The 20,880-nt window shown below is 35.7% G+C and overlaps 3 protein-coding genes across 3 annotated transcripts; all 3 read right to left on the bottom strand.

Moving 5' to 3' along the window:
• Positions 1–4,626: 4,626 nt before the first annotated feature.
• On the bottom strand, positions 4,627–10,319 carry LOC103328996 (choline-phosphate cytidylyltransferase 2). Its single transcript, XM_008231424.3, has 8 exons — positions 9,907–10,319; positions 9,142–9,255; positions 8,834–8,929; positions 8,551–8,593; positions 8,306–8,461; positions 8,074–8,154; positions 5,206–5,304; positions 4,627–5,097 (listed from the first exon to the last, which is right to left on the bottom strand). Exons 1-8 carry the CDS (start codon positions 10,068–10,070, stop codon positions 4,852–4,854), a joined length of 999 nt encoding a protein of 332 aa, XP_008229646.1. The 5' UTR covers positions 10,071–10,319; the 3' UTR covers positions 4,627–4,851.
• A 606-nt stretch (positions 10,320–10,925) lies between these two features.
• On the bottom strand, positions 10,926–13,133 carry LOC103328997 (putative pectinesterase 8). Its single transcript, XM_008231426.3, has 5 exons — positions 12,727–13,133; positions 12,440–12,611; positions 12,148–12,354; positions 11,404–11,663; positions 10,926–11,301 (listed from the first exon to the last, which is right to left on the bottom strand). Exons 1-5 carry the CDS (start codon positions 13,113–13,115, stop codon positions 11,145–11,147), a joined length of 1,185 nt encoding a protein of 394 aa, XP_008229648.1. The 5' UTR covers positions 13,116–13,133; the 3' UTR covers positions 10,926–11,144.
• A 4,380-nt stretch (positions 13,134–17,513) lies between these two features.
• LOC103328998 (uncharacterized) lies at positions 17,514–18,547 on the bottom strand. The gene has a single exon (XM_008231427.3). It carries the CDS (start codon positions 18,449–18,451, stop codon positions 17,693–17,695), a length of 759 nt encoding a protein of 252 aa, XP_008229649.1. The 5' UTR covers positions 18,452–18,547; the 3' UTR covers positions 17,514–17,692.
• Between the last annotated feature and the right edge of the window lie 2,333 nt (positions 18,548–20,880).

Below are 20,880 nucleotides of genomic sequence, written 5' to 3'. Positions count from 1 at the left end.
GTGTATTTATTATGATAAATACACACAAAATGAAACTCTAATGACAAGTGGCGCTACGCGAGAATGACACACGTCTGAAATATTGACGATGCACTTGTCAGATGCTGCCACTTGTCATTCTCTTCCCTTCATTACTCTTTTTTAATACTTTAACTTCCAAAAATCATAATAAATTCATTAAAAAGCACAAAAATACCCCAAAAAATCCTACGAACTCCTTGTAACATTTTCTACATGTTTTAAGATTTAAAATATAATTTTAACTTATAAAAAAATCAAATAATTTTTCATAGTCAAGTTTTTATAACACCAAGTGTAAAGATCATTATTCTTCATCCCTACAACTTTTCCTCTAATTATTACTTCAAATTTTCCAAACTCAAATTTGAACTTTCACGCTTCATAGTTGAATATAATGTCGCAAGGAATTTTAGAAATTTTCGGTGTATTTTTTTGATTTATTTATTTATTTTTGGTGTATTTATTAATATAAATACACACAAAATGAAACTCTAATGACATGTGGCACTACGCGAGAATGACACAAGTCTGAAGAACTGACTATGCACCATTCAGGCACTGCCACTTGTCATTCTCTTCCATTTAAAACTATTTTCTAATGCCTTAACTTCCAAAAATCTAAATAAATTCATTAGAAACAGAAAAATACCCCAAAAAATCCTACAAACTCCTTATGACATTTTCTACATGTTTTGAGATTTAAAATATAATTTGGACTTATAAAAAAATTAAATAATTTTTCGTAGTCAAGTTTGTATAACACCAAGTGTAAAGATCTTTACTCTTCATCGCTACAACTATTCCTCCAATTTTTACTTCAAATTTCTCAAACTCATATTTGAACTTTCACACTTCATAGTCGAAGATAATGTTGCAAGGAATTTGTAAAAAATTTCGGTGTATTTTTCTGAGTTTTTATTCATTTTATGTGTATTTATTAAGATAAATACACACAAAATGAAACTCTAATGACACGTGGCGCTACGCGAGAATGACACACGTCTGAAGTACTGATCGATGCACTAGTCAGGTGCTGCCACTTGTCATTCTCTTCCATTCATTACTCTTTTTTAATGCTTTAACTTCCAAAAATCATAATAAATTCATTAAAAGGCAGAAAAATACCCCAAAAAATCCAACGAACTCCTTGTAACATTTTCTACATGTTTTGAGATTTAAAATATAATTTTGACTTATAAAAAAATCAAATAATTTTTCATAGTCAAGTTTTTATAACACCAAGTGTAAAGATCATTATTCTTCATCACTACAACTCTTCCTCTAATTATTACTTCAAATTTTCCAAACTCAAATTTGAACTTTCACGCTTCATAGTAGAAGATAATGGCGCAAGGAATTTTTAGAAAATTTTGGTGTATTTTTCTGAATTTTTAATTTATTTTTGGTGAATTTATTAAGATAATACATACAAAATGAAACTCTAATGATACATGGTGCTACGCGAGAATGACACACGTCTGAAGAACTGACGATGCACCATTCAGGTGCTGCCACTTGTCATTCTCTTCCATTTAAAATTATTTTCTAATGCCTTAACTTCCAAAAATCATAATAAATTCATTAAAAAAATAGAAAAATACCCCAAAAAATCCTAAGAACTCCTTATGACATTTTCTACATGTTTTGAGATGTAAAATATAATTTTGACTTATAAAAAAAATCAAATAATTTCTCAAGAAGTTTGTATAACTCCAAGTATAAAGATCATTACCCTTCATCACTACAACTCTTCCTCAATTTATTACTTCAAATTTCCCAAACTCAAAATTGAAATTTCACGCTTCATAGTCAAAGATAATGTCGCAAGGAGTTTGTAGAAATTTTTTATGTATTTTCTGATTTTTATATTAATTTTTTGTGCATTTATTAAGATAAATATACACAAAATGAAACTCTAATATGAAACTTTAATAACACATGGCGCTACGCGAGAATGACACACATTTGAGTTACTGACAATGCACAACAGAGATGTCCTAGGGTGCATAACCATAACCATGATGATACATAAATGACTCATTATCCACATAGACAGCCTGAAATATGCTACAAGTATGATACACAATAATGACAGGAGACAAAAAAGTTTATCAAGTAAGAGATGGTTTCTCATGTTCTTGAATTTTAAACCAAATTGGGTGATGAGTGGATTACCTTAAACTTTAAATCAAAACAATTTGAAGATAAATAGATTGTCTACAACATGCTAAGGGCATCAAATAGGGAGTGAGATAAAGATGTAGCCTAAATTACAAAATAAGATATCAACAACCTAAATTATTTGATGGCATACAAATCAACAAATCAAACACAAAATACATAATAAGATACCAAGATCCAAGAAATCCATATCAGAAAAACACAAAAATGGAGCTGAGCAACCGATGCTATAGCCTGCAAATCCGTGGCCATGTTATAAAAGAAATAGAAAATCGACAAACATGATAACCGAACCATATGAATTCCTTTTTAGGAAGCGATGGAGTTGGTTGTTTTTGACAACCCAAAGAAAAATAAGAAAATAGAGTTCCAAAATCATAAAGATAAAATAAATACTATTTGTTAAATCTGAGGGTTCAAGAGGATGGAATCAAAGAAAAGGGTATGCCAGATTTTGAAGATCTTGAATATTTTGCTAACCTATCACTAGTTGGGTTTTTTTTTATTGTCATATGATAAAACAAAAAGGTTAATTTGTAGTTGATATAGAGAAAATGGTTGGAGAGAGAGGAAGAAGAAGATGGAGATAGACAAGTCAAAGATGAGATGTGCAGTGCAGGTAGGGACAAATAGGAAAAATTGAAGAAAAAGAGGAGATGTCTGATGGGTATTGGGTATATGGGTTTTGTTTTACCCGTTTGTATGTGAAACCTATTAAAACCATGTTTTAATCTCAATCGTTCAATTTAATCCAATGGTGTTCTTATATAACATTCTCATTTATTGTTCTCACTAGATAAACGCCCTAACTTTTTTGGTCAAATACAGGGCTTAATCTATATGTCCCTTGTTGATCTGCTAGCAGCTGATTTTATGAACCCAAAAATGCAGAGCAATGGAAGACTTCAAGTGGGGCGCTAATATAGCTCTTCTTCTTGGAGCTGGTTGTAGTCTCTGCTAGCCAAATGGGCTTCAACCAAGCAGTCTAGGATGTTGATAATTTTTTGTTCTTTTTCTTTGTGCCATTTGCTAGATTGTTTTTTCTGAAGTTTTGTGTTTTATTTCTCCATAATTAGCGTCAAATTATGTAGTTTAAATCTCAGAATTCAATAGAGGAGAAGTGTTAAAAAAGTATATATTTTAAAAAAAGGCATTCAGTTGATGGTGTAGTGTCTTTACAATTCAATAGAGGAGAAGTGTTTGCTTTTTGGCTAAAGAGTCAAATGTTCAATCTGTATCATTAGTCTAGTTGATTCCTTTCCCATGCATTTGCATCAATGTCCAAGGCCCACAAGACTGTAGTTTGGAAATTGCGAGGAAGTTTCCAAACCAACCCAAAGTCACCGAAATTTGTAATGAGTGATTGAAAATCCATGAGAAAATCCAAGTCCATTGTAACAAGAAGGAAAAACAAAGAAAATTTTATGCTGAATTGACATGTGGAAAAACAAACTAAATTTCCATCTAATTCCGTTCAAAATACACTTGCACGTAAATTGCAAAAAAATCTACGAAGGTCACACTGCCAGAATTGAAACCACATGAATGAAAATAAAAATTTCATCAAACTATAGGGACGAAAAGTGAAGTTTTGCCATATATATATATATATATCTTATGCAACATTGAAAAATTTACATGGACATTTCATTTCACTATTAAAATTAGAATTTTCACCTTTTAACTATTAAAAATATAGTTGTGCTTACGTGCACAATTTGCAATCACTGATCTAAGTATAATTTGCACTCCATCAACGATTAGAAATCACCCATATAGACGTGCGATAAATCTAAGAAAAATCATTTACGAAGTATGGAAGCCAAGTTAAACAGAGCTTTAGGACCTAAAACATGACACACGTACACCTCTAGAGGTGACTACAGTGATGAATTATAAAATGGTTTTAGTCTCTCAAATGAAGAAGTAGATGCGCATGACCATTGACCAAAAGGACAGAGAAAATAAAATAAGAAACAACAATAGCGGAAGTGGGATACGTTTGTTGATATGCTTGAAGCAGATGCTTTTAACCGACGTCGACCACCAGACTTTGGCATTGTGCATTGCCATCCACGTCTGAGAATAGTACAAAAAATCTGATAGGAATCATCGAACGCGTACAAATCCAAACGCAATGATCAAGGAATTGTCTCATCAAACTTTCACTTTTACCATCGAAAGCTAAGTTGGTTTTGTCATTTTATTGTAGGAAATAAAAGTAAAAAAGATGATCCCATCTGAACAAGAGAACCTTCCCTATTCCCGTTTCATTGCCCGCGATCTTTATCTCTCTCCTCATGTCACCCGGAGAAGAGAGACATAAACGGACAATGAACCAGGGATAAGGAAGTATTTCTCCATCTAAAACCTTTGAGTTGCCAGGAGGGTGAACACAAAGCACAAGTTCAAATTGGACAGAGATGGCAAGCAGAAACGCAAAGACAAATATCACTATCATGTATAACTGTGTCCTAACCACACTGGAGATAGATGAACAAAAAACAGCAAAGTTATACTACACTATGTCTCGACTCAGAGTTCCCCTTTTCAACCACAGGGAATCACATTTCATTTTACACAACTCCATGAACAAGCCGCAATGGTACAACAACCAATAAATCCTGCAAGCATGGAAAAGAGCATCTACTACTTTCCTTGCTCATTCTTTTCTTTCTCAACCTTTTCTTTCTCATTATTCCCATCTTTTCCATATACCTCCTCATAATATTCTTCATCGTCATAGTATTCTTCATCATCATAGTACTCTTCGTCATCATCCTCATCGTAGTATTCTTCATCATCACTATCCGCCTTACCATTTTCCAGCAGATACTTTTCTCTCGACTGCTGCCCTCTTAAGCTCTCTTGAATTCGATCTCTGATGGCTGTGCCCTGAGAAAATCCCACATCGCAGGGTAAGGACACCAAAATTATTAAGACGGTGTTTACTTGTAGAAATATCAGTTTATATGCAATTGGTAATGCATATATTGTCTTTACCATTTTATGGCAACCTTCTTCAAACATCTCAAGAAATCCAGCAACCCAGCGATCAGCATTTTCTACCCACTCATTACGATGCATAGCAACAGTCTGGATCTATAATACCAAGTCAGAAATGCACACCAGTAAGAAAAATATACAATGATTGGATGGTGAGAACGCAAATTTACAATCTAGCAATTAGCAAATGGATTGTGATGGCGTTATACAAATACAGGAGCATTTTCTCTCAGATCAGGATGGAGGAATCTATTCCTTCAAGATAAAACCTTTCTCATGTCTGTGCAAGTGTATGTGGGTTTTGCATAGAGATTTGAATTCCATAACACTTATTAAGTACACTTCATGATCTCAGGCCCCTAAACAGGGGTGTGCAATAGCTAGCAATTTTGTTGCCTTCGACAATTCTATTACCTAATTATTAAACTTAAGTCCAGTCAATTTGACAATCTTCTTTCATTCATCAATTTAAACTCATTGACAGAATTTGTTATTTGGCCCTTTGACAATGTTATATATATCATCTTAAATAACCGGCGATTGCTTGTTGGTGCCTTATGCCGTTATGTCATGCTATGCATATAGAAGCAGGTTTACATGTATATTGGCGTGAGCATATACATAGTTGAAAATTTTGTGATGAGGACATATTTGTCGAACCCATTAGGGTTTACAAACGAAAGTGATGGAAGAGGGAATTATTAATTAGTTTCCTAATTTATTTGTTAGTTCCTAGGTTCTCTAAGTTTTCCAGATTTCATTAGGATTTTTAGTTTTTCCAGATTTCAGTAGGATTTCTAAGTTTCCTATTTTATTTGGATTAGGATTTCTTTCATAGAATAAGTTTAATTTTTCTTTTCACTCTAGCGTTAGATTATTATAAATACCCCGTCTATGTAATTCATTATGGAGTTGAGTTGTTGAGATATAAAGAAAAGCTTATTTTCCAGAGATTGGAGACTACTTGGTGTGAAGCCAAACCCCTGGAGTGATTCCAGACGTATCCCTTTTGTTCTATTTTCTGTTTTCCATTGTTTTCGCTTCCGCTAAACTACCTAAATACTCAATTCACCCATATCCTACATCATTTTGTTAACAAAGGGCATTGACCAGACTTAATTTGGGTCTCATGGTGCATACCAATTAACACTGGGAATTATAAAAAGCCAAGAAATTCCATATAAGCAAGAGCAACATGAATAACATAAGGTATAATGTAAATGAATCGGGAAGCCAAAAACATTTTCAAATCGGAAACACAAAGATTGTCATATTCATCTACTTCTTCGTTGGAAGGAGATTGAAGAACATATAGGGGTCGTTTGGTACGGTGGACTGTCATGGACTAGACTTAATTTTGGGATTGTCTTGGATTGGCTTGGCCTGGTCAAGGCTGAATAACACTTGTACTGCACTTGTTGTATGTTTGATTGAACTAGGACTAAATTTTTTTAAATATTTTTTTTTTAAAGCAAGTTTTTTTTAATATTTAGAAACAGGGCATGTGGATTTTTAAAAAAAAAATTATATCTTCTCTCTTCATCTCATTCTTTTCTTCCACGGCTGGCTTCTTTTTCATCTCTTTCTTCTCCATCCTCTCTCCTTCTCCTCTTCTTCCGTCTATTTTTCTCTTCATTTTTTTTTCAAAATTTTTATCTTCTCTCTTCTTCCTCTTCTATTATGTCTTCCCCTTCTCCTCTTTTTCTCTTTGAAAATTTTCAGACAAAAAACAAGCAAAGAACCCAAGCTACCACTCCCCTTTCGTACCCTCAAATTCGGTATCATCTCACAACATCCCTTCCCCAAACCCCAAAAAACTCTTGTTACGTTCTTTTCTTAGCCAAAATTAAAACCATTTATGTTCTTTTTAGTTCTGTAAATTTTTTTGGATTTGCAGAGAGTAGAGGAGGAGTTAAGGGAGAGGGGAACATCAATGTTGCTGGGGTGGGGGAAGATTGGGATGTTGATGCAGTGGATTTGTGTGGTGTTTTTTTTTCTTTGAATTTCAAACTGGTTATGGCTTGGGACAATGATGCAGTGGGCATGGTGGATATGGTGAATCTGTGTTGCAGCTGGAGGAGAGAGAAAGCAGTGGTGGTGGGTGGGTCTGCTGGCTCTTGCTTGCTGGTTGTGGTTGGTTGCTGGCGACGTTGCTCGTTGAGGGAGAGGGGCACTGCGATGCAATGTCGCTAGTGAAGGGCTCGGGACAATTTGTCCGCCCTTTCCACACAGGCTTCCGTAAGAACACTTAAGGAGGTGTTTTTGGTGGGCCCAGTATTAGTTAATCCCATTTAAGATTCGAACCATGGGAAACAAACATGGGATTAAAGTTCGGCCAATCCAGTCCAAGCCAATCCCTTGTAACAAACGAGCACATAGTGCATTGACTACATGACACTACCAAGAAGAGTCCATAACTAGACATGGACTTCAGTATAAAAGGAGTTTTCAGCTCGTTATGGAAGATGCATTTTTGGCACTGAGTTCAGAATTAAAAATTAAATAAAACGAAACGATCACACCCGATCAGTGAAAAATTCTGACACCAATCATTTACGAGTGAGTATTACACCAAGAATTAATTGACAAGCGGATGAGTTTTCTAGTTCGCTACGTTGATATAGCTTATAATATTGTTAATAATCCCAAGATTTCCCCCATTCGATGCCAGTTTGAACCCTAAGACCCCTGGGTCTTTGGTTGTAATCCAAAGCCACATGATACAAGGAAACCAGCAACGAAATTCATTATTATTCACTATGCTGGTTGTGATTATGGCAACTCAAAGATACTATACAAAGGTATTTGTGCCTAACATAATTCACCATGCTGGTTGTGATTACTGTCATTATTAAAAAGACATACCTTCTCTCCCACTTTTTCTTGATGTTCCTTCACTTTCTCTTGTAATTTCTTCAATCTCATGTTCACCCTTAACCGCTTTTCCTGTTTATATGAAACAAAAATAGAGAGCTAAGTTCCTTCGCCATGGAAAAGTTACCATATCAATAGATAGGTCGATTGAAAACAAGACCCCAAGAAAACCATATTTCATAGTAAGAAAATCGAATAGATGAAAACACGAGAAAAATCTTGCCTTCACAAAACTAACACCAAGCTCTTTTCTTGTATATCCACGATCCAAGTTACGCAACACATACTGATTATAATCTTTTACAATCCTCATTATAATGTCCGATGTCGAAATCCCATCAGTTCTCTTTGTTTCCTTAAACCTCCCCACTGCTTTGACCTATAAGAAAAGAATCACTTAACAAATTATATGTTAAAGAAAAAAGGGGGAAAAAAAGCCAAAAGAAAAGTACTTTGTGCCAAACTTACAAATTCATACACATCTTTCCCAGCTCCACTGGCATCAGCATAACTGTAAAAGACATATTGAAAAGTACAAAAGAATCCATAATAAATTTCACTTCTAACAGAAAAGGTGTAACAAATCCGCACCTACTTTTTATATCTATAAAATTTAAGATATACCATATATTTCAAAATAATGGTATACTGATAGAAACAATACCGGCCAAAAAAAAACCATACGAATAAAGCTGAAGTATTTTATTAACACTGGAGCTTAAAGGTGAGAGCTTGAGAAAACTATCCTTACGGGAGAGAGTCATGGGCCACATAGTCAATCTCATGCTTGTCAAGAAATTCTTGATTTATCACCCAAGGTGCATCAGGAATGACTTCATCTACCCACCTGCACAAACAAAACCCATATTTGTTATTCTTGATTATACAACTCTCTGAAATTCTATTGTATGAAAATGTGCCATCAATGCAAGCACATACACATGTAAAAGTTATAGCTTTAACAAAAACACTACATCTCAGCAAAACCAAAAGAAATATTTCAGAAAGAAAAAATTATAAGGTGGAGAGGGACAATAAGGTAACAGAGAACATTCATACTTGCAATGGCGAAGAGATTCATAACGTTCCGACTCTGTCATAACAGTCTTGCCTTTAAACTTGTGAGTGGTTTCATCATTACAACAACCAACGAGCAGATAGGTGTTAGGGAACCTGAAATCGCAAATTGAACTTATAAGAAAAATGTACATAAGTATGCCACATGATATCAATTTTAAAAGTTGCTATAGCAAATCAAACGCTATAACAAAATAGAATCAGAACATACAGCAACAAAGACATAGAATTAGCGAATAATAACAAAACAATACATCAAATAAAAAACTAAATCCCCACACCATGCATCTCTGTTTTTAGTTCTGATACAATGTCAAAAGGGAATACGTGACAAGTTTTAACTTAGGAATCATCTGTGTAGCTATTCCAACACTTTAAGATTACAATTTCATACAAGCTTGTACATATCGGTTTAACTATTCTACGACGTATGTGAATCCAATAAGCTTAACCAAAGCAAGGCATTCATGTAAAAAGAAAAAAAAAAGGATTAACAATCACAGATATTAAAAGTGAATCAGCATAAGCAAAACATTACAGCAAAATAAAAGATACCCAGATAACAAAACACACAAAAGTTACAAATTTCATGAAACAAACCAAGTGAAGCTCCAAAATAAGAACAACCCAGATTCGAAAATGAAGCAAAACAGAGAATCAAACCATGATTGCACTGAAACAAAAACAAAAGCAACACATGGCAATTGAAAAGGAGGAGTGTGCGAGAGAGATAGGGAGAGCACATACGATTTCTTGGCTTGCTCGAGCGAGCGAGCATGGCCGAAGTGGAAGAGATCGTAGATCCCATCGGCGTAGACGCGAACAAGGCGGTCGGGTTGATCGGCGTTGGAATTCGAATGGGCACTGGTGTTGCTGGTGTCACAAGTATCTTTGGGCTTTACCTCTGCCATTCGAATCCAAATAAGAAACTTGAGTTTGAGTATGGGCTTTTACCAATTTGCCACCTCCACGACTACCACCACCTCTGCTTGGCTTTGTCTCTCTCTCTCTCTCTCTCAGCTCTCATTCTTTTTTCTCTCTTTATTTGTGATATTCGTCGGCGTCCCCTGGTAAACTGTATAACCTCAGAATATGCGGTAATTCCGCGTCCCCCTCCCTAACTATTTGTTTTGTTTCATTTTTCTAGTGTGGGTTTTTTCGAATTGAAAGATGCTATTAATTTCCTTTTATGACTTGCGTTTTCTAAGATGGGGGAAAATGGATGCATCATGCACAGTTATTGCGCGGTTGATGAATAACGCGCGGTTAGTATTTACAAGAAAAAGTTTAGCCAAAGTCACATACCATGTCGACATGATAGAAGATGATGTGGCAATAACCCAGTAGGAAGGTATTGGGCCTAAAAAGAGGAAGGCCCAAATTCAAAACAAAACTAGGGGATTGAGCCCAAAAACCTAAGGCCGTGGCATAATGGTCTAGGCCCAAAAACATATCACATGCCCAATTTTAACTTTATATTCCAAAAGTATGAGGCCCAAGTACGAGGCCCAAGATTGGCCCAATCTGATTTCATGAAACTCTACCAAAAATTTTAGGTGTTCCAGATATACCACGTGGCTGATGTACCATCCAATAAATGGAAGACATATAGAATATTTACAATGCAGACCGCCACATGTTATAAAAAGAAATGCAGTAAGTTAGACAATAATTCTACATGTCCTATGTTTATTGGATGGTACACCAACCACATGGTGTACCCGGAACATGTAAAAATTTCTCCGAAGTTAGCGCTCCTCCCCAAATTGAGCAATACTATTGCATTCGCTTAAAGCAAGTTTTTTTTTATTATTTCTTGAGAGATCTAAACACATGCATGTGATGCGATCTTCATTTGTTAACTGTTGCAAATGTACTGGTTTGATACACATTGTGGTCGCCTATGAACGAGAATGAACAATCGCACGTGATCACATTGAAGTTAGAGAGACCAAACAAAGCCTCAAAAGAGAGACTCAGAGAGACTAATTGATATTGCGCTGCAACCAATCCCCTCCATCAATCCAAGAAACGTTCAGAAAAGTTGAAGCTTGTGTGTCATTTAATTTCTGTACAAAAGGCGCTCGCATGGTCACATTGGCTCCTGCACCAGAACAATTGTATTCTCCATAGAATATGGTCCTGCATGCATATATATAATTATTTGGATTAGATTAATTCTGGGAAATTAATTATGTTGTGTTTGTTGCTCTATTTTTTTTTTTCCTTTTTTTTTTTACGTACTGGTCTCTTGTTGGGTCGTTGAAATCGTTCCAGCCTTCGGGAGCTATAATGTCAGCCATTGTTGTCTTGACGAAAACCACCCGTGAAAAAGGCCTCCATGCTCGACCCAACCACACTCTTCCAGTCCCTCCGATAAAGCAGTTGACAAATGCAAACCCAGTGTTGTCGTCCTTGGAAGCTCTGCCGTGCGCTGTGATGGCGCCGTTTACGTTCCTTGATCCTGGAGGGAGTGGATTTGCAATGGAGATCAACTGGCAATTCTGTGTCAAACAGTTCGTGCAACAATTTCATCATAAGCATTTTAGGCACATCATGACATTGACAATAATATCCCACATTGCTTTTTGAGAAAAACCTTCTATATTATATATATGTATATATATCTCTCTCTAACCGCATTACAGTCACATGATGAGAAATATTGAATGATTACATTGTTAACTCATCCTTTAATAGAGATGGGTGGCTACTAATCTTTCATAAAGGTGCACACGTAACATATGAACATTACATTCATTAGAGACGTGATCAACAATATGGCCTGTAAATGTATATCGTTGATAGAAGTTATGCACACACCCCTCTTTCATGTCATGACATTTGCATATGAGTGGTAACATAGTTGTTACACAAATTGCCAAATTTTATGAAGAACTCAGCTGTTTTAGATCATATGGTCTCCCAGATATCGTTTTTTTTTTTTTTTAACAAAATTGTGCAGAGAGCTGAGATGAATTATTATACCTCATAGAATGACCTTCCATTGCCAAAGATGAAATCAATGGAACCCTGTACATAGCAATCCTTAAAGTAATGGCGGCCCTTATCATCATGAAGGGTGTCTTGGGCTCCAAAGAATCCACAACCCAAAAACGCAGCTTGGTCTCCTGATATTCTAATCGCTACAGCTTGAGCTCCAATATCACCAGGCTTCGGAATTGGAGCCACATTCTTTTTATACAATTCCCATTAGGACATGTGTTAGTTAGTGTACATTAATCATACCATAAAATTAATATTAATGCAACTTTGTTACCATGAAGCTTATGTTCTTAGCAACAAAGTTGTCAGCAAAAACTTGAACAGAACCGCTATAAAATGTGCCATGAGATGAATTGGCTGTGTCATTCCAAGCAATTGCAGTCGATTCATACCCTTGTCCTTGAAATGTTATGTTGGGTTTGTTTTTCGGAATCGAGATTTTCTCACTGTTAAAAATTTACAACGAGAACAAAAATTAAAAATACTCAAGAGATCAAAGAAAGAAAGAAAGAAATTATCTTTTGAATGAAAGAGTTGGAAAAGAAAGCCAAATGAACTTACTAGTAAATCCCATTATTAATCCAAATTATTGTTCTTTTCTGGCTAAGAGCTGGAGCTGCATCAACAGCTGCTTGAACCAGTGTGAAATTACAACAGCCATTTCGATCGACACAAAGGTAGGAGGTTTTGTTGGTGTCTGGAGGAGGAAAGCCACGTGGGAAGTCATCACAGATGGATCCTATGGTTCCATTGTCTTGCTTTTTGTGATGTCTTCCTATGTGGTTTGGGATGAGATATGAAATCAAATTAGACACTGATGAAGTTGTGGCCAGACTAAGATCCACAATGTGTTTGAGGGGTGATGAGTTTGGATCAATGACATGTCTAGATGCCAATAAGACTGCTAAGATGGCAACAAAATATGTAAGGCATGTAGTTTTGAGGCTCATTTTTTTTGGTTGAACTGGCTTATGTTAGGCTGGAGAGGATGAGATATTTTAAATGCAAGGTTAAATAGGCATGCACTTGAAGTGAAAGAATTGATGGAATGTCTTGCAAATCACCCTGTCCCTGTATATCTTAGGAGTATTCATTTCCAACCTAGCTACCAAACTTTTTTTTTCCTCAACAAATACAATTACTATATAAAACTGCATTCTTTACGGGAAAAAAAAAATCTCAACACTTGCGGAAGATTCATAAGTTACAGACTGATACGGGGTCTGAATCTGGGTCTGGTTTAGTAACTGGGTCATTCTTGAGGTCAATTCTTCTACGATCGGGAGCCCTACCCTTCCATGCATTGCAATTGGGAAAAGTATTGGCATGTCCGGTTGTGGATTCGTTGGACAAAGCCCAGTAGACCAACACAGCCCATTTTTAACCCAAATTTGTCTTTAAAAGTGAAAACAAACCCATTATCTTAGACCAATTTCAGAAGTGAAAAAAGAAAAGGAAAAGAAGTTTACTTGTCACTTTCTTTTGGATCAATTGTTTTTCTTCCAATATAACTTCCTTCTGTGGTTTGGTTGTAAGCAAAGGCAAACACAAAGTATGTAAACCTTCCCTTTTAAGTAACATATAAGTTATCAAACAAACCTCACCCTAACCACATAAAGCCAGAAAATTAGTGGCAACAAGAATTCCCAGAAAGTGCTAAATCAGCACTTAAATTCACTAAAAAGTCAATATCACGAAATTCTCAGCTACAAACGATTTGCTGACTCTTTTCTAGGTTCGCCGACAAAGGTAGTTTACTTACTTAGTGGAGGAGTTTATGCGCTCTACGATGACCATAAAAGGGAGCTCACCTAATCTTAAACCCATCTGCTAAATGCAATTCATTATGAGAATGTTTGGAAGTCTTTCCAAATAAAGCTTCATTGTGTTCCTTTTTTCCTCAATTACCATCTATATATTACATCCAAATGAAATGAAAATTTCATCCAAGAGAAAGAAAAGAAAGTATATAATAGTTGTATACACGTCCATTTTATCTCATAATAAGTGGTCACACATCATATGATAAAGTGTTATAAAAAGAAAAGTGTATATACATACGTTACAGGTAAGTTTTTGACTCTGAATGACGTGACGTCGATAAATAGTGGAATGTAGATGAGTTTTTTCTAATGTTAAATTAACACGGTTCTTTGAAAACGTAATATATCACAATGCATAAATAAATAAAAAAGTTTTATTCTTAATCATCGTCGGATTATCAATAAAAAAATCCATGTGTTTGACATAAGTTTGAAAGTTGAGGCTTGCTAATGATGCTCCCCGGACGAATGAAACTACAAAACCAATCAGAGACTGATGTAATCTTGGGGAATCAAAAGGCACCCATTTGAAATTCAAATAAGCAAAGATTAGGGCATATATATTTTTGACTTTGTAAAAAGTACTGCAATTTCTGCTTTTTCACGCCAAAATTTGGGTCCCATGATGACCTCGCATTCACCCCCTCTTCCCTCTTCTTTTCGCACTCAAACAAAAATCTCTCCCAATCAAACGATTAGCAGCGCCGGACGCGCCACTCCCGCTGCCGCTTTTTAAAAGGAAAGGAAAATTAAAAAAAGATTTTGCACTACCCTTTGTTTTTTTTTTCTCTTTTCTTTTATTCTTAACCCGTTCTATTTTTTATATTATTGAAAAAAATTGTAAAATCCAAGGTGAGAGCATATATAAGTTGGGAAAAAATAACAGAAAAAAGAAGTGATATTGTCACACCAATGTTGATTTCAACATGTAGACCACCAAATGCTTGAATCGATTTGGTTTTATATAATATTACTATAGCGTGTTATTGTCATCTTCATTTACTTTTAACACCCTTCTCAAGTTTCGTAAATAGTATAAACTTCAAATATTAAGGACCCATTGGATAACAATTTCAATTTTAGTTTTTAGTTTTCACTCTGTGTTAGAATAAAGATAAAAAAGAGGAAGAATTGAAGTGAGAATGAGAGTGGAGAAGGAATTGAGAGGGAATATAAGAGGAGAAGATGGGTGGAAGAGTAACAAAATTGAAAACCAAAACTAAAAACTGAAATCTATTTGAAATTGTTTTCACTTTTGTTACTCTTTCCTCTCGTCTTCTCTACCAATCTCATCCTCAGTCTCATTTTCTTCTCTACTTGAGCGAAAAAAACAAAAACTCGTTTTTAACTCATCTTCCTAAAATCCTATTTATTTGATTTTAACCTTGTTTTTCCTGTTCTTTTGCAGCTTTATAGACGATGTATAGTCCCATCCATGAAGCAGCGCTATGCTTAACTAAAGACCATTTTTATTAATTGATACACTAGCAACCATGTGGACTTTTTCTGGAACGTGAAAATAAACAAATAATATATTAATTGTCATATGTTTATATACTAGGAAGGAAAAACATGCACGAAAATCTGGCATTAACCGCCGCCCTCATTGCCTTTTTGTTTTCAATTGATAATACAAGTGATAATTTAAACTACAAGTGAGATGAGAATTTTTCGCACATACACTACCAATGTGTTATGAAAAGTCGACTCTAAGACGTGTGATATGCAAGTAAGAGTCCTTTTAACAACACCCCCCCAAAGAGCTATATTAAATTGCAAGACGTGATCAGAATATTTGGCAGTGTACTCCCCCCGCCACGCCAAAACAAAAACCTGCAAGCCACAACCCAAACCGAGAGAAAGAAGTGTAAAACGAACAAGGAAAATACAAAATGTTCAAGTAAACTCATGACAAATTCTGCCTTCATAACATATATACAAAATACCACTAAACTAACAACCATACAAAAAAAAAAGTGGCTGTAGAGAATTCAAACTTGTACCTCTGCCTACTAAACTATAATATCTAGTTGACTAGCAGTATTTATTTAAATTATCTAGATCGTTACAAGCTCATTTGAGAGGACTCATTTATTGATTGTATGTAAATGTACACACAAAAATTATAGATCAAGAAACAAGAGACTAATTAAATCTCTAACTTAGAAATTTATAAGGATATTCAAAACAAACATGAAAAAAAAAAAAAAGGAGTTGTTAATTAGTACCCCAAAAAAGTTATGCACTCCTCCAAGTAGGGATGGCAAAAATTCTTGTCGGCGCGGGGATCCAACAAAGACCTAGCCTTAACGAGGGAAGATTTCCGGTAAAATGGGGATCGGATACATGGATCCCCAAATTTTAAAAATCCCCATTAGATGTGGAGCGGGGATGGTATTGACATCCCCATACTCGAACCCGACCCGATACTTATATGTTTATTTTTAAATAATAAATATATAATATAATATTCTGTTACCCTAGCATCTTCTTAGCACCTCCCAAACCCAAGTCATTCAAATCCACATCCAAATCCAAATCTGAGTTAAGTTCTGCAAAACAATTTCGTTGTTAAGTGAGCTGAAGTTTTTGCTTTCGAGAAGAGAAGTGTTAAAAATTAACTTGCCAGCTTGGGTAATTTACTTAAAGCTCAGAAGTTGCTGTTAGTAATAGTGATTTATGATTGATGTTGGCAGTAGCTTAGATTCCACCTTTGTATATATAACTGGGAATTTTAGTTCAAAGAAAATTAGATTAAATGAATAAACTAACAGTGCGAGTGTTTAGTTTTTTTAAAATAAATAAAATAAAATTAGATCACAACATTCTGTTGAAGGATAAAGATTATGCCTATTAGATTGCAAGTTCCTAACTTTAATTTTGATTTGGCTTATGTTCAATTTCAAGTTCTTGCACATGGACGTTCAAAGTGAGAGAGATCAAGTTATACAAAAAAAATCAGGGATTCGAGGGCAGGTTTGGGGGGATAATCACCCGATGGGGATGGGAACGGGATTCCCCGAAACCTCGTAAGGGTATGGGGTCGGAGACGGGGCCAGAGATGAAGAGCGGGGCCATCCCAGTCCCGTTACTATCCCTACCTCCAAGAGCAATTTATATGAGCAATCTCTTGTATTTTTATGAAAGGGAGTGCACTATGACTTTTTTAAAGTATTCGTGAAAAAACACATAATATTTGAGTCAAAATGACGATGAATTCTACCTTCATACATAGTATGATTCATATTATATATTGTTCTAGTAAACAATTCAAAAGCTCGGGACACACATATTCCACAGAAAATATTAACAAACTAATAACTAATTGCTTAACACCAGTTACTTAAAAGATCTAAATACTTAGAACTATCTATGAACTGAATCCCACAATCGAAACAATCAGTCACATTTTGTTGTTGTCGCTCATTTGAGAGGACTCGTTTATTAATAATAACTTGACAAAATAGAGCATTTGGTAAAAAGCATCTCAAAATTAGAAAATAAAAGGATATTAAAAAAACAAAATGAGAAAAAGGACCACAACGTATATATAAAAAAGAAGAAGACATTTGGTATCTGAATCTGTCGAAAAAGCATACATTATATTATATATATAGAAATATTGTTTCCGTATATATACACTAGTCAAGAATTGTGTCCCTACGATAAGTCAGTCTACCTAACTTTTCTGCTTTACGTCCCTCTCAAAACATGAAACTGCCACTCCTGTTCTCATTGGCAGCGTTAGAGCCGGGCCTAGCTGCAGACGGCACTTGGGACGACGACATACCCTCCCTCAAAAACTCATGATGATCAGCAACATGATCAGACGAACCCCCAAATCCCATGTTTGTGGGTCCTCCTCTTGATGATGAGCTCAATCTCTGGAGAAACCCATCCCCAACTCCTGCACCAACCAAGTATTGCTGGTTCTGACGTTGTTGTTGTTGCTGGTACGGATGATGTTGTTGCTGCTGCTGAGGCTGTAGAGGATGATACCCCGGAGACACCATAAAGCCCTGTGGCCTAGGTGGGGCCAGCCCGAAACTAAAACTGGACCCACCTGAGGGAAACGACGCCGTGTTAGGGCCCCCGGTGAACTGCTGCACCATGGCACGGAAGTTCGTAGTGTCCGTGTTGAGCAGCGTGGTGGGGGTCCGTCTCGAGGCTCTAGATCTCTTTCGGGCTGGTTTCGAAACCCGCCCTTGATCCGGGCTCAAACTGTTGGTGCTGGAGCCCGGATTGGCGGAGCCAACGGCACTTGTTGTGGCGGCAGCGGATGGAGTTGTGGTGACCACAGTGGCTTCAGAGACTTGGTCATGACCAAAAAAAGTTGAAGTATTAATACCTGAAGAAATGTGGCCATGAGACACCTGACCTTGAGAAGAAGACAAGGTTTGGTTGTAGAATTGGAGCCAGTCATTAGGGTTATTGGACATGGTTCCAGTACCACTCATGGCCATACAACAATGTGATTCTTGTGTTTGAGAGAGAGAGAGAGAGAGAGAGAGGGATAGAGGGGGTTTTGGGTTTTCTTTGTTTTGGGTTAGAGGGAAGGAATAAGATAGTAGGGGTAAGCTATTTATGGAGGCTTGAATGGGGTCAAAGGAAGACTTTTCAGGATGATCTTGACCGTTGATTTGAGAAAGATAAGTCTGAGGTCACGTGACATAGCACGTGGGGTGATGCTGGTGGGCTGTGATGGAATAATATACACTAACACCCCTTGAGATTTTCAGTGTTTTCATAAAATCCCTGACATTTTAAAACTTACATGAACGCCCCTTTAATTCTTAAATTGTTTTTTAAAAAAATCCCTTTCTATTGATTTTTAGTCCAAAAATTAATGATTTTATATATAAAAATTCTTGAAATGACAAAGTTAGTTTTGAAATTAGATTGCACATATATTCATTGAAGTTAATTTTGTTATTTACAAAAGATATTATGTATGAAATTATTATATTTTGGATGAAAAATTAATGTAAAGGGGTCTTCTGAAACTAAATAAAAACCTCTAAAGATATTCATATAATTTTTAAAATTTTAATAAATTTTGTGAAAACACCGAAAACCTCAATTGGTGTAACTCCTTAAAATAATGTAAATATAAGGTTTCTGGAAGGTGAAGTCTTTGTATAGAAAGTGTGCGTGTTGTTGCATGGTTTCCCGGAAGCAACATAAAGGCCAGACGCCACGTCAACTTTATCGTGATGACGTCATGGTCGAAGGTGGCCACCTCATCATGTGATTGGTGATGGTGGACCGTGGTGGTGGTGGAGGTAGGTGACTCGTGGCACTTAGGAGACGTTGGGTTTTGGGCCACAGAGAAACAACCGAGCGCCTTCCTTTCAAGCCTTGTTTTGTCGTTTTACTTGATGCTCGGTCGTTTTTGGCACAACTGGCCCGGACTCCACATAAAATAAAATAAATAAAAACCTAGTATATTTAATAAAAAAAATTGCCTTTTTAAAGTATGTACTCTGATAGTTCCAGATCCATTAATAGCAATTTTTTTCCTTGTTAATTTTACCAAATTATAAAAAGATAAGACTCATTTAGGGGATAACTGAGGGCCACTTGGAAGTTGTTTGTCCTTTCTTTGGTTAAAAAGTCAAGCTTGTTGAGCACATAGGAACGAAGGCATAGGTCACAACAACTAAATGAATTATTGGTTTCTTTTTGGTTGCAATGGTATATTTATTTATGGCTAATCACAATTACAAGTTCTGATTAGGGTTTTACAGTAAGTTAATCACAATAATTGAATACGATTCATATTAAATGGAAGGACGGTTGAATTTCTAGGGTTTTTCAGAGAGGAAGAAGGGTTTATCCCTAAATCTAAAATCGTTGGGTTTCTTTTCTTTTTTATTTACTTGTGTGAAATTCTTTTATTTTTTTTATTATTATAACAAATTATGTAATTAAAACAGATGAGACGGCAAATGTGTTGGTATCTAAAAGTTAGTAAGTAAGTTAGTGCCCCCTTAGTATATTATAATAATAATAATAATAAGAAAAAAGTTTGGAATCTCTTTTTGGTTTGCAAAATCATTTGAATTGAGGCCAGTTGCGGCCTGAATGTTGTTAGTAATTCAACCCCTAAGCACCTAAACCTACCAGGTTTAGGCCAATAGGCCAAAAAAGAACCCTGCAACATAGGGCCTAATCTTCTAATTAATAATAAAAAAAGGTGATTGAGGTTTTCTTCAAAGATGAAAATACTTTATAGGCCAAGCATTTCTCTTTTACACATACTTGTAGTGCTGGCTGGAGCCCATCTGATGCAAGCCATAGCCTAAATTAGCCCTCCATTGTCAACTTTATAGGGATTTACAATTGTGAATTCTCCAGAAGATTAAGACCAGACCTTTTAAGATGTGCCTATGCATTGGCTTGTGTCTCATATCCCGAAACAAAGCATTTTTAAACCAGAAAACATATGAACCAGAAAGATAAATAAAAGAAGTCAAATCGAAGTCATTGCTGATTCGTTTTCCATTTCTTCTTTGTGTAGATGGATGTAGACTTTTCTACTTTGAATCTTCCTTAGGTTATTGTTACGTCAATTTGCTTCACCTTAACAATGACCATTCATCAAGCAAGCATGCTGGTGTGGTTGTCCATAACCAGATATCAAATTAGCTTTGAAAATTTAATGTTCAATCAAGAGTCTTAATCCTAACGCCTCAAGGTCTATGCCTCGCCTTACAAGACATAAAACACTTCGTTTTTCAAAACCCTAATCCACACGCAATTACATGTCTTTAATTAAGGATACACAAAACTTCATGCATTTATTTTGAAAATTTTGTAACATATCTAAACAAATTTTATTTTATTTTTGGAACTTTGTATATATGAATTAAGATGGGTTGCTTTTTTTTTT

This window comes from Prunus mume, linkage group LG3, assembly GCF_029339155.1.
Source record: "Prunus mume cultivar Tortuosa linkage group LG3, ASM2933915v1, whole genome shotgun sequence".
NCBI lineage: Eukaryota > Viridiplantae > Streptophyta > Magnoliopsida > Rosales > Rosaceae > Prunus > Prunus mume.
The sequence above is the reverse complement of the archived record's forward strand: the minus strand, read 5'-3'. Positions and strand labels throughout refer to the sequence as shown.

What these genes read in the sequence shown, in the direction of transcription:
- LOC103328998 (XM_008231427.3), bottom strand. Translation starts at nt 18,451, where the DNA reads ATGGCCATGAGTGGTACTGGAACCATGTCCAATAACCCTAATGACTGG.
- LOC103328996 (XM_008231424.3), bottom strand. Translation starts at nt 10,070, where the DNA reads ATGGCAGAGGTAAAGCCCAAAGATACTTGTGACACCAGCAACACCAGT. An exon ending in GAATCTCTTCGCCATTGCAA is followed by an intron (nt 8,930 to 9,141) that starts GTATGAATGTTC and finishes TTGTTTGTGCAG; the next exon opens with GTGGGTAGATGAAGTCATTC. An exon ending in AAGAAGGTTGCCATAAAATG is followed by an intron (nt 5,098 to 5,205) that starts GTAAAGACAATA and finishes GGATTTTCTCAG; the next exon opens with GGCACAGCCATCAGAGATCG.
- LOC103328997 (XM_008231426.3), bottom strand. Translation starts at nt 13,115, where the DNA reads ATGAGCCTCAAAACTACATGCCTTACATATTTTGTTGCCATCTTAGCA. An exon ending in ATTAATAATGGGATTTACTA is followed by an intron (nt 12,612 to 12,726) that starts GTAAGTTCATTT and finishes AATTTTTAACAG; the next exon opens with TGAGAAAATCTCGATTCCGA. An exon ending in ATGGAAGGTCATTCTATGAG is followed by an intron (nt 11,664 to 12,147) that starts GTATAATAATTC and finishes TGTTTGACACAG; the next exon opens with AATTGCCAGTTGATCTCCAT.